The sequence below is a fragment of the Sphaeramia orbicularis genome, chromosome 3 (genome assembly GCF_902148855.1).
Source record: "Sphaeramia orbicularis chromosome 3, fSphaOr1.1, whole genome shotgun sequence".
Lineage (NCBI taxonomy): Eukaryota > Metazoa > Chordata > Actinopteri > Kurtiformes > Apogonidae > Sphaeramia > Sphaeramia orbicularis.
This window is the reverse complement of record NC_043959.1, coordinates 47494340-47507604: the sequence shown is the minus strand read 5'-3', so window position 1 is coordinate 47507604 and position 13265 is coordinate 47494340. Positions and strand designations below refer to the sequence as shown.

At 39.1% G+C, this 13265-nt stretch overlaps 1 protein-coding gene across 1 annotated transcript; it reads left to right on the top strand.

Annotated features, from left to right (window-relative positions):
* Window positions 1-1386: 1386 nt before the first annotated feature.
* sltm (SAFB-like, transcription modulator) lies at window positions 1387-12735 on the top strand. Its single transcript, XM_030161265.1, is given in 24 exon segments — window positions 1387-1543; window positions 2389-2476; window positions 2571-2626; window positions 3244-3271; window positions 4534-5155; window positions 5728-5771; window positions 5867-5976; window positions 6060-6209; window positions 6404-6516; window positions 6598-6752; window positions 6903-7000; window positions 7105-7161; window positions 7242-7387; window positions 7470-7596; window positions 7598-7651; window positions 7884-8008; window positions 9753-9926; window positions 10158-10200; window positions 10202-10225; window positions 10227-10290; window positions 10293-10455; window positions 10549-10687; window positions 11097-11254; window positions 11340-12735. Coding segments are annotated over 24 exon segments (2985 nt in total). The 5' UTR covers window positions 1387-1408; the 3' UTR covers window positions 11452-12735.
* Window positions 12736-13265: the final 530 nt, after the last annotated feature.

Sequence of the window (13265 nt, the reverse complement as noted above, 5' to 3'; positions counted from 1 at the left end):
AAATGTAAATGAACACATTGCAAGACAACTTCCATTTATAAAAATAGGGAAAACTGTAGAGTGCACTAATGTGCTTTGTCACAGTTTTTCTAAGTCGCTTTGATATATTTCTCAAATCATCCTCAACATTTGCAAAACAATATGTGCATTTCTCCAAACAATTCATACAAATAGCAAAACACCATGGATTACCTGCAAAAGCCAGTCTCTTGCTCAAAATCCTTAGTTCATCTCTCAAAAGTAAATACCTGTGTCAATGAACAAGTCAGTGCCATCAAAATAACAAGTCCTTGTGTCATTGTGTACGAATTTAAACAGTCAATTTGGTTAGTCATGTTGTCAATATAACAGTGTACTGTGAAGGGATGTTCTGATGTAAAGTATGGCTAAATTTTTGATGACAATTATTGTAAATTGTAAGTTGCACCTTAGTGTATGTGGGAGACTGATTGTAAGAGACTGGAAAAGATTCACATTTACGCTCTTACTGTTCGTACTGTAATTTGTTGACAAACCATGTCATTGCAATACGGAAAGTAAAAGATAGCACTGCATACCACAAAGAAAAAAACAAAAAAAACAAAAGTAGAAATTTGAACATAGAACAATCTCCTTAGGGAAAACTGTACATGCTGTGCTATAGGAATTACATTGCAGTCTTCCTACACCTCCTGACATTCCTGTTTGTTGGGTCACAAATTCTCAACCACATCACAACAAATATCTTCTCTTGTGTTTCCCTTTATATACCTGCCAACTAGTGGTTCAGGAGATGCACCTTTGAACTATTTCAGAAAACTGGATTCATTAATTGATCTCGTGCTTCACACATTTCCGTTCGTTAGAGAAAGTCAAGATCCACCTGGGAACAATTTACCAATTCAGGACAGATTTAGAAAAAAAAGTCTAATTGAAATGTATAGAAATATGCTTGACATATTATGACAACTTGTTCAAGCATGTTGAATGTAAAGACTTATGTGATGAACTAATGCCTAAATGTTGTGGGGGGTGAGACTATTCAACAGAAACCAATTATAGTACATTTTGATCAACATGGCATAAGCATTTGATAATGTAGGAAACAGGAGAGAATTGTACATAATCATTTGCATGGATGTACCAAAGCATTTGCAACTTGTTCAAAGAAATGAGAAACTGCTTTTTTGATGTGCATAAGGGACACGATGATGTGAAGACTGAAAAAGTAGTTCTGAAAATTTCAATTCTGATCTGAGAAATGTAACAGAGCAACTGAGAAAAACTGTAATGACTTGAGTTTGTTTATTCGTTCACCGGTGTAGTTCCACTGGTGGCACTGTGGCATAGTATGACAGCAAATCTAAACGAAGAAGAAACTGAAAACACAGTTTGCGCGTGCGCAGGAGTTCAGTAATCTTGAGGTAAAATGGCGTCGGGTGCCATTTCCACGGAGTCAAAGAAAATATCGGATTTACGAGTTGTAGACCTTAAATCTGAATTAAAACGAAGGAATTTGGATACTTCGGGTGTAAAGAGCGTCCTCGTTGCCAGACTTAAAGAGGTAACTAAAAACAAAGCTAATATGTCCAAGAAAATGAGACGAGCAATGGTATGCGATACACAGCAGCTAATGCTAACTCTGGCAGCTAATGTTTTGACGAATTTTTTGTTAGCTAGCTGTGATAAAATGACCACTAGTGAAAGGGAACATTGTTAATAAAATTAACCAAAGTTTCACCAAATCATTCATATCCTTCCATAAAACCATCAGTGATAAAGGGAAATCTCACGGGTGATTACGTTATCTAGGACGTAAACGCAAGGTTGGGGTCTGAAAGAGGTTCCTCGGTTTGTTGTTATTAACGGCCACAAGTAAAGTAGCCTGGTACATTTTCTTTCCTTTGTTATCACGTGGAACCTCTCGATAGACCCTAGTTTGAAGCTCACCGTGTAGCAATCGTGATTGGATTAAGCTGTTCTACATAGAGAAAAGCCAAATACACGTTGCGTCAGGTCTCCTCACATGCAAGCGATGTTAGTTAAAGCAAACCTTTGTTTTACTGTTGTATTTGATTGACCAAAATGCACGTTATGGCTAAAATGTAACTCTTTAGTTCATTTGTCATGCGCATACAACACATGCGCTGTACCATGTGAACATGAATGAGTGAATGGATGGGCAAGTGGAGGCCAAAACCAGTTTTCCGGTCTTGTAATCTAAAACAAAATGTTAAAAATATGAATAAATGATGAACGTATGCCTGTCATACCTACTATTGTTATTTATTATTGTTGTAGCTTTTTATGGTGATTAAAGTGTGTATGTGGTTTTCCTTTATTCTCAATAGTTGTAAGATTTAGTGAGAGATTTTACACGTTTGGTTACATAGCTTTTCTTTTTTTAAGGCTATCGACAATGAAGGTGGTGATCCAGAAAACATTAATATTCAACCTCCATGTGATGCTCCCATTCGAAAAGGAGGAAAAGCCAAAGGTAATCCTTTACTGTTAATTTTAGGAACACAGTGCCTTTTTAAGTTGTTATACTCTGTGTGTCATATTTTCAATATTTATTTGTCACTTCTTAGGAAAAAAAGTGGATTCAGATGCTGACACCACAATTGATGAAGATGGATTTTCCAAGGTAATTACAACGTGTTTATACCCTGTATTGCCTGCAATGTCTACACAGTAAAATCAGTGTCCCTCACAGTGATTTAGTTACAATTGACTACATTTTTAGAGAAATTGCCAGTGGTGACAGTAATGTTTCTAAGTAACTGTGACACTAGCTTTGTTTAATGACACCTATTTGTAGGATCTTTGTAAGGCTGATGATAAAGCTGTACCTGAATTTATCTAAAATCTGCAGAGAGAAAACTAAGTTTGCTTTGCCATAAAAATGCATCTAGGTGGCTGCCAGAAGTTTATAAGATGAGAAAAAAGTCTAAGTTATCTCTAGTATCACAATTTGTCAAGTTTTGGTAGGATTCTGTCAGCATGCGTGTGGAAAACAGTCATTTTAAATCCACATCTTTCTTTTTCCCTCAGCATGAACATGGATATCAAGAAAATTTAAAATGTTTGTCTCGCAATCTGAGACATGATTAATCTTTAAAATTAAATGATGGAGTCACTTTGGATTATAGACTTAAAGACGGGAGTGCAAAATATTTCTAAATGCAGTGCTGCGGCTATTGTTTCTTAGTTTACTTGTTTTGTTGAATTTTGTTTGGCTTACATAAGTGTTTTCTTTTTCAGGAAACTGAAGAGTATGAATCAGAGAAAGGTATGTACATTGGTACACTAATATGAGATACTAACATGCAGTTTTGTTTTCACAGCTGGTGGGCACTGTCACAAAGTCCCAATAGAACCCATAATTTACTACATCTAGTGGTATTTCATGGTTCTGGTAGCTACCGTACTGGGTCACTCACTGTACACTAAAATGAGCACCAAGGACATGCTTTATGAAGACAGTTTCTCTGTTTTGTCACAACTGGTATGACTCACTGGATGTTTACTGCCTTCATTCGGTTACCCAGTTTTCTTGGACAGCACAGTATTTTAAAATACTACTATCTTCAGTGGATTTCGGCTATCAACACTCAACTGCTTACACTTCCCTGAGAAAAGAACAGAGGATCAGCAGACATGCTTTTTTAATGATGATTGAAGTGAAAGAAGTATCTGTCAACTCAAGGATCCTTGTGCCTTATTGGTGACATTTTGATTGACATCTCTCCCGTTCCTACAGGTGTTACACACCTTACTCCAGGGTTAGTCCTCTGTAGACAGGATGTGTGTAAGACTTTGAATTCATCAAGGATTGCTAGACTCCTTGGAAGAAAATGCACATGACCTTGTGTCAGAATTCCATTAGCAATCAAGAGACTTCTTATTGTTAGGATTATGTCATAGACATAATCCATAAAAATGGTGCTGATTGCAGACCCAAGACGATGTGCACAATAAAGAGCTATGACATGCAGCATGGCCTGAGCCTTCAAGGACAGACTGTTACAGCCAGGTGGACACATTTTTTGTGCACAGTTGTGTACACTTGGATTTGAACATGGGAGATAATTTTCAGTTTTCAGAAATCTGCTCATAAGACATTGATGACATTTATTGAAGAAATTGAGAAGATATGGAAGATTTACCACCACTGGGATGATTTTCCATGGACTGCTCAGCTGGGGAGGCATTATGTATAACTGAAGACATCAAGAGATGAACTGATGAGGTTTTCTTGTCATTTGAACTTTGGGATGGTCATCTGGAGAACTGCTCTAAATTTCAAGAAGCACTTGCTGTTGCACATGCAGTATAAAATGTGACTCAAGTACTTTAGGTGTGACAAGAAATGAAGAGTTCCCCATGTTCAGTGAAGATTGTGTGTTTTGTGTCTTCCTGTGGTGTCTACGCCCTCGATGACCATTAACACTAAATGTGCTTTCTATTCTACTTTTAGGTCAAGTAACATGCGTCATGTCAATGTTAAAAGTTGTGTTTTGTTGCCATGTTTATCCTTATTAAATCCCTCAGATGTAACTGATACAGATGATGGTACTCGTGAAAATTCTAAGCCTGCACCCAGTGAGGACAGCCTCACTCAGCCTGAGGCTGAACCAGAGCCAGAGGCTGTGGTGGCTGAAGACGATTCTGAGCCAGAGGGTGATGCAGAGACGGAGCCAGAGGTCGAAGCAGACGCTGACCCAGAGGTGGATGAGGACGCCGACCCAGAGGTGGATGGGGAGGCGGAGCCAGACGAGTCGGAACTGGCTGACATGGAAGCTGAAGCCATGAATTCCTCTAAAGATGCTGAGGATGATCACCTGTCCGTCTCTATCCCAAATGAAGATGCCATTACCCTAGACGTTGATGGGGATGATCTCCTGGAAACAGGTAAACATGTGAAACTTCCAGATCCAGAGGCTGACAAGGGCACTGATGAGCCAGAGGCCTCTGCTGAGATGGGCCCAGACGATGACGAGAAAGTGGAAGAGATGGAGGGCCACAAAGATGGTAAGAAAGATGACGGATCCAAGGGTGAACCCATGAAGAAAGAGGGCAGAGAGGCCTTGAAGAAAGCTGAAACGGGAGACAAAGACAAGGATTCTGGGAAGAAAGGCCCCTCCACTACTGGGGCATCAGGTCAAGCAAAGAGGTTTGTCTTTCTATGTCAGTTCTTTGATACTACTACCAAGTCCAGCTCACTAAGAACGCATCATTGTGGGGTAGCCTCAAGATTTTTTGTGCCTTAAGGGGAATTTTCACTGATGTACCTAATCCTGCCATTTACTGCTTTGGTTTATTTGAAAAACACCTATTATTTTGTTACTTTGATCTTTCCAGCAGTTTTAAAACCTTTTCCAGTTTCTGCACAAGGCATTTAAAAGAGCATTAGTCCATGTGATGGCATTTTTATTTTTTTTGTTATTTTTTACTTTTTATTTTTTGGTCAAATGATTTCACTGTGAAGTTGTGCAAACTTCTGAAGAATTCATTGGTCGAGGGAATAAATTGGCTGACAACTTGATCCATCTCACCACTGGAAAAGCAATGAAGCCTTTGTGACATTGGTTCAGATCTACGCCTTGCCTTAAGGATTTTATTTATTTTTTATTTTTTTCAAAATGGAAAAAGTGTCTTGTTCGACTAGATGTTTGCCTGTCACTGAACATCAGAGTTCATTTATGCTCATTGATTTTCTTGCTTGATGCAACATTTGCTTTGTAGCTCTTCAAGAGACAGAGATGGAAAAGCGGCAAAAGATGAAAAGGGTAAGAATTTAAATGCCAAATTATGCCAGAAATATTAAGAACTTTCTTGTTAGGCTGACTTTTAGACTCTGTGGTGGTACAATGTGTTTTATCAGGTGTGGCCAGCAGCAGCAGTAGCAGCTCTTCTCGTAACATATGGGTCAGTGGCCTGTCTTCGAACACTAAAGCAGCCGATCTAAAGAATCTGTTTGGCAAATATGGCAAGGTAAATACCATGTCTGAGAAAGTCTCTATGATTTTCTTTTAGTGCAATAAGAAAAACATATAAACAACATTTTTTGCCAACAGGTTTTGAGTGCAAAGGTGGTAACAAATGCCCGCAGTCCTGGTTCAAAATGTTATGGCTTGGTGACAATGTCTTCCAGTACAGAGGTGACACGCTGTGTCTCCCATCTGGACTGTACAGAGCTCCATGGACAGCAGATATATGTTGAAAGGGTAAGTTAGGAAGTGTATGTCAGGAGCTAGTAGTGATCTGTGATTTTCAGTTTCTTTTATGTTTAATACTAACTGATTACAACTTTTACTAATTACAAAGGAATAATTCATAGCAGAGGCGTAGAGGGGTTGATACTGTTATTTTATAATTTAAATGTCTGTTGTTAATATTTATTTCTTTTTTTTCATTTCAGGCAAAAAATGATCCATTCAAAAAGGAGCCCTTGAAGAAGGAAGGAGAGGACAAAACCAGTGCCAGCAAATCAAGTGATAAGCGCAGCTCTGTGGGGACAAAAGTGCCTAACAAGTGGGTGATAGGAGAGAAGGTGGAAAACTGAGCCTTTTCTTTATGAATAAAGTTTAACCATTTTGTTTTCATCTTGCATAGAGCACTGCCATCTTATAAAAAAGAAGACAAGAAATTGGAGAAATCATTAGACAAAGATGTTTCCAAGAAACCAGAAGCCAAAAGTGGAAAATCTGAGGCGATGACATCCAACTTTGGTCAAGATCCTTCCAAGAAAGATGACAGAAAATATGGACGTATGTTTGATTTCTTCTTTTACAGTTTACTGTTCTTTTAGTTTTACTGTTCCAGTAAACAGACAAATGCATGTCTGTCATATGTAGTATTGACTGTGAGAACATTTTTTTTTTTTTACTACTGTTTTCTTTTTCTTTTGTTTTCTAAAGGGAAGAGTCCAGGGAAAATGGTTGTGATGGATCATGGCAAAGGAGAATCTAATTTTGGCAAAATGAGACCTTTCAGAAGGGGGCGGTATTTTGATAAGGTAAGACTAAATCAGATGCAGAGAAATCCTCTTAATTATATTAAACCTTATTTTTACCCTTACTATGTGGGCACACTTTCCAATTGATTTTTTTCTCCCCTCAGCCTTTCAACAACATGAATATGCAGCGGCGGCCTAAATGGTTGATTCCTCCTGAAGAGGTATAAAACTCAAATTTGGTACTAACAAAGTTCACTAAAGATGTTCTTTTACACTTAAATTTCTTTGTGTTGCCTTCCAGTTAGAGATGATGAAAGACAAACAGCGACCTTTCATGAATAAAGGAGAAGAAAAAGAAATCCTTCCCTTCGAGAAGATGAAAGAGCAGAGAATGCGTGAACGTATGGCTCGTATGGAACGTGTCCGAAGAGCTGTAGAGCTGCGCAGGTATTTTGAATTTGAATCTGTTTGAAAGAATTTGAGTACATTTTCTGTCCTTTAGATCTGAAACAGCTGACTTGTGTTTTAGGCGGCGTGAAATTGCAGAACAAGAACGTCGGGAGCGTGAGCGCGTTCGTCTTCTGCGGGAACGTGAGAAAGAGGAGAACCTGCTCCGGGAGAGGCAAAGGCTAGAGATGGAAAAGACAAAACTGGAAAAGGGAGCGCCTGGAGCGAGAGCGACTAGAGAGAGAGAGGCTCCGTATAGAACAGGTACAGTGAGAATGTTCAGTGACAACTCCAGACCCAAAATATAAAATAATGGCCGAGGGTTTAAAACCTACAGTGATTCTTAGTGGTGCATTAATGTCTGTCCCTGTTATCCAGAATTTGTTGGCTTGTAATCTGCAAAATTTTCATTGTACTATCTTAAAAATGTCATGTTTTTTTTTTTTGTTTGTTTTTTTAAATGTAATTAGTAAATTTTGATATTTGCATCTTGAAGGAACGGCGAAAAGAGGCAGAGCGCATGGCACGTGAACGAGAAGAGCTGCGGCGGCAGCAGGAGCAGCTCCGCTATGAGCAAGAAAAGAGAAACAACCTTAAAAGAGGCCGTGAAGTGGACCATGGGTATGCATACTGTATTTGACAAGTGAAGTTTACGGTATCACATACACTACAGGTCAAAAGTTTTAGAACACCCCAATTTTTCCAGTTTTGTATTGAAATTGAAGCAGTTCAAGTCCAATGAACATCTTGAAATGGTACAAAGGTAAGTGATGAACTGCCAGAGGTTAAAAAAAAAAAAAAAAGGTAAGGTTAAACAAAACTGAAAAATAATGTACATTTCAGAATTATACAAAAAGGCGAACAAGAAATGGGTTAACTTAAAGCAGTTCTGCAGCAATGGAGGTTGATCAAGCCTCGAAAGTTGGTGCTACCAATTCCTACAGGTGTCCCAACGATTGTGAATTTCTTCCAACCTCCTCTGTCTGCATAAAAGTAGTGTTGGAACACACTTTGGTACCATAACATTGTGAGCATTATTGAATAGTATTGTACTGCAGAAAGAAGTGTGTTACTATAAAAATGGCGAGGAAAAGGCAATTAACGATAGAAGAGAGACAGACCATCATACCATTTAAAAATGTAGGTCTTTCCTACAGAGAAATTGCCAAGAAAGTCAAGGTGTCAGCAAGTCCAGTTTCCTTCACCATCCAAAGGCACTCAGAAACTGGGGGAAATGCTGACAGGAAGAGGTCTGGCAGACCCAAAGCCACAACAGAATCAGAAGACAAGTGTCTGAGAGTCAACAGCTGGAGTGATAGGTGACTCACAGGACAACAGCTTCAAGCACAGCTCAATAGTGGTCGTAGTAAGCAAGTCTGAGTTTCAACTGTGAAGAGAAGACTTCCAGTTGTAGGTTTGATGGGTCAAGTTGCAGCAAGAAAGCCATTGCTGAGACTTAAGAATAAAAAAAGAGGCTTGCCTGGGCCATGAAACACCGCCAGTGGACTACGAAGACTGGAAGAAGGTGTTATGGACTCATCAAACCTGCAACTGGAAGTCTTCTCTTCACAGTTGAAACTCAGACTTGCTTACGACCACTATTGAGCTGTGCTTGAAGCTGTTGTCCTGTGAGTCACCTATCACTCCAGCTGTTGACTCTCAGACACTGTTCTTCTGATTCTGTTGTGGCTTTGGGTCTGCCAGACCTCTTCCTGTCAGTATTTCCCCAGTTTCGGAGTGCCTTTGGATGGTGAAGGAAACTGGACTTACTGACACCTTGACTTTCTTGGCAATTTCTCTGTAGGAAAGACCTACATTTTTAAATGGTATGATGGTCTGTCTCTCTTCTATCGTTAATTGCCTTTTCCTCGCCATTTTTATTGTAACACATTACTTTCTGCAGTACAGTACTGTTCAAATAATGCTCACAATGGTATGTACCCAAGGGTGTTTCCAACACTACTTTTATGCAGACGAGGAGTTGGAAGAAATTCACAATCGTTGGGACACCTGTAGGAATTGGTAGCACCAACTTTCGAGGTTTGATCAACCTCCATTGCTGCAGAACTGCTTTAAGTTGTTAACCCATTTCTTGTTCGCCTTTTTGTATAATTCTGAAATGTACATTATTTTTCAGTTTTGTTTAACCTTACCTTTTTTTTTTTTTTTTTTTAACCTCTGGCAGTTCATCACTTACCTTTGTACCATTTCAAGATGTTCATTGGACTTGAACTGCTTCAATTTCAATACAAAACTGGAAAAATTGGGGCGTTCTAAAACTTTTGACCGGTAGTGTACATTATTGTTTAAAATTATAGTGAATAATACCATACTATTGAATATATCTTCATTGGTCTTATATCAGGCGCAGGGATGATCCATATTGGAATGGCAACAAGAAGATGCAGTCTGATTCTGATGTTCGTCTGAACCAAGGCTCCAACTACAACCGGCAACAAAACCGCTTTACAAATTTCAGCCCCAGAGAGAGGGGTCGATTTCCAGATGCAGCTTCAGAGCAGCAGCCCACATATGACAGGTAGAGTGTTTAAGCTACAGGAAAATCAATCTGCAAAAATCATTGTACTATTAAAGAATAACTGTCACCCTCCAGTTTAGTAAATAGTTAACAGCAAATAGTAAGAAAGTACTGTAGTAAAGAGTAGTGTACTCTTTTATTAGTAACTTCATGAGGATAGATAATTAACCTTCTCTATCTCTGTTTTCTTTTCTGTTTTGGTATTAATCATATTTATCCTTCTTATTAAAGACGAAACCGTTTGATGGTGGAGCCAGAAGTAAAGAAGGGTCGAACCTGCCTCTGGCTTTGAACGCTACCCCCAAGAGCTTTGACACAGTCCGCAGAGCTGAGCCTCCACCTCCTCAACGCACTGAACTCCGAGACACGACCGCAGGGACAGAGATGAAAGGCGGCCCGTGCCCATGCACAATCGTCCTATGGGAGGGAGAGCTGCGATGCCTACCATGTCACACAACCGTTCCCCCAGGGATGGAGGGCATGGATGGAAGAACGATGGCGGCATGAATACCAACAAAGGAGATATACGGTAAAATGCATCATTTGTCCAAGAAAGATAGCTTTCAGTTTGTGAAAGGTGAATTCTGTGTAAAACTATTTCTTGTCTCATCTTGCTAAACAGTGGAGCAATGCGTATGCGTCCAGAGCGATCAGGCAGAGATGGTCCGGGCCCTGCACTGAGAGGGGGCTCTTCAGCCAGCCGTGGAAGAAGCAGCTTCAATGATCGAGATGGAGGAAGACCCATGGTGATGAGCGACCAGGTCAGCTGATGTTTTGACTTCCAGTGGGAGTGCATTCCATTGGTCCTTCATTAAGTAATAACTGTGTTTTCTGCTCTATTATAAGGCGTAGATGTAACCCCTAAGCTGAAGGAAAAGAATGTTTGTACTGAGAATTCACTATTATTTTAGACAGAAAAGATACCATATTAGTTTTTGTGAAATTGGAATCATGTGTCGACTTCATGAGTTAGCAGAATGAAATTTTGTATACAATGTAATACTTGAAGCCCCCATTTATGTAATAATGCATAGTTTTAAATTGAATAAAAAACACACTAGGAGAAAACCCTGAACATATCAATATGTTTTACTTTTTTTAAGCTATATTAAGCTGTGTGTACAGCTCATATTAGATTCACCTGACTCCAAATGATTTCTGTCCAACCAGCCGTTCAGTTCAGGCCGGCAGGTTGTGGTGGAACGTCACAACAGGGAGCAGGGACTGAGGAAAGAATGGCACGGTGGATCCAGTTCCCAAGGTGGAGGGTTCCCAGACAATCGCAGAATGGGTGATACCCGTGGCAGCATGATGGCTCCACCCCCCAGGTAAAATACAGCTCCAGATCAGACAATAATCAGGCCCCCTTGTCCTCAACCACATTTAACTGGATTTTTGTTGCTTTTTCTCTAGTCACTCCTCATCTGGAATGAACCGAATTGTACAGATCACCAGCAGCTCCATTCCCAGTGGAGGCAATGTGGGTGGATTCAAACCCTTTAAAGGAACTCAACGGCAGTTCTAAGTGCAACCAAATTCTGCCACTTTAAAAGCACCGGAGAATCTGAAGATTTTTCTCAAGTTTTTATTTTTAAAAGATCAGTTGTGTTATGTGGCACATTGGTTGCTATGAAGTTGAACGCTATTTATTTTGTATAGACAAGTGTTTACCTCAGTGTAGGGTTTTCCTGGCAGTTCTGCTGTTACCGTTATACAACCCTGTGCACAAGTTTTACTTATATAGGAACATATTGTACAGACTTAGATCTTTGTAACAAGTTTTCAAGTGATCTCACCAACTTTCTTGGTACTTGCGTGTATGTACATTTTCAGTAATGCATTGTCAACGTCTTGATTCTTCTGACCCTGATGTCACTCAGTTCTCCTGTGTAATGTCTTATTTTCATGTATTATAGAGCTCATAAATTGACAGGGTGTGTTCATCCTTTCGATGTTTTCTCTGTAAGGCAAAAGATTATACAGGAATTATTTTGAGGTCATAATTGGTGTGAATTCTTCAAGAAAAAAAAAAACAGTCGAACTAACACAACATCTGTTGTAGCAAATTATTCATAACTTGTTACAGGCCTGTGTCTTTCAAATAAAAGTTGACATTCAATTTTTTATTTGCAGGCCATGCATTTTATCACAGAAACTGATGAGATTCTTTTCGTAATTGCATTGTTATAGTAGATTGACAGCCAAAAGTTGCTTTAATTCTGGCACTTGGGGTTTATCAGTCATTTCACTACTTCCAGTCTAAGTGTGAAGCCGGCAGCATGTAGACAGTGTGATTCTTGGAGATGTTACAAAATATAAAAATCTGCATTTTGATCAAACTAAGAATGAATGAAACACTTAAGAATTTGCCTAAATAAGACTAACACTGTCAACTATTTGATAGTTTGTAGTTAATCTGTTCTGCTCTGCAGCCCTGAAATTTTCAGAATTGTGGATTTATTGTCTGATAATTAGACAGGCCACTTACAACAGGCTTCACCCTTGATGGTTAATAGAATGGTGTTACTTTGGTCAGAAGACACTGTTTACTTCTGTTTCCTTGTATTTATGTACATTTCAAAAAAGTTAAAAGCCACTTCTTGCAACATGAATATTTTTATGAAGATGCTGGTTGAAACTGTTAAATGTTGTGAGAATTGTTCAGTCTGTCAGATGTTGACCTGACCCCAGTGTCAGAGGAACACTGATGAGAAAGAACGGACGGATTCACACCACCTGCTAAAAGTCTCTGTAGTCAAATGTTGCTTCCTAACTGGTTGCTTCTCACATTAAACCTTTCTATTCCAAATAGGGATCTTTCTTGGTTTTTGGTTTAACCTAGAAGTCATTGTTACAACATTGTTTTCTGTGCCAAATATTAAGAAATGTAAGTTGAATTCACCTGCAGTTTTTGAACACTAATATCAACACTTTGCCAATTTAACAAAACTAAAAAGTCATTATATTAAAATGAATGGTTGACTTAGCCTCAGTTTGACTTCAGTCAAGTGTTAGCATATCTATATTATAAAAGCCAAGTGGCCTCTGTATGTGTGTCTAGGAATTCACTCAAAATCTGTACAGAGCTGACTGCTGCAGTTTGGCATACTTATGTATTTTTGGTCAAGGAACAGACTAGCGAAAACGGCAAGTTGATAGGACCAATATTTTGGGAGAAGTTAGTAATTTTGGAATATAATAGCATTACAATCACATTGCTATACCCAGAACACTTTGGTGGTGACTGCTGGACAAATGCGGTACAGCATACACAAATTACACAACAGCATAAAAACTACCACATCTAGAACCCGTGGATCTCCACAGGTCAACACGCTA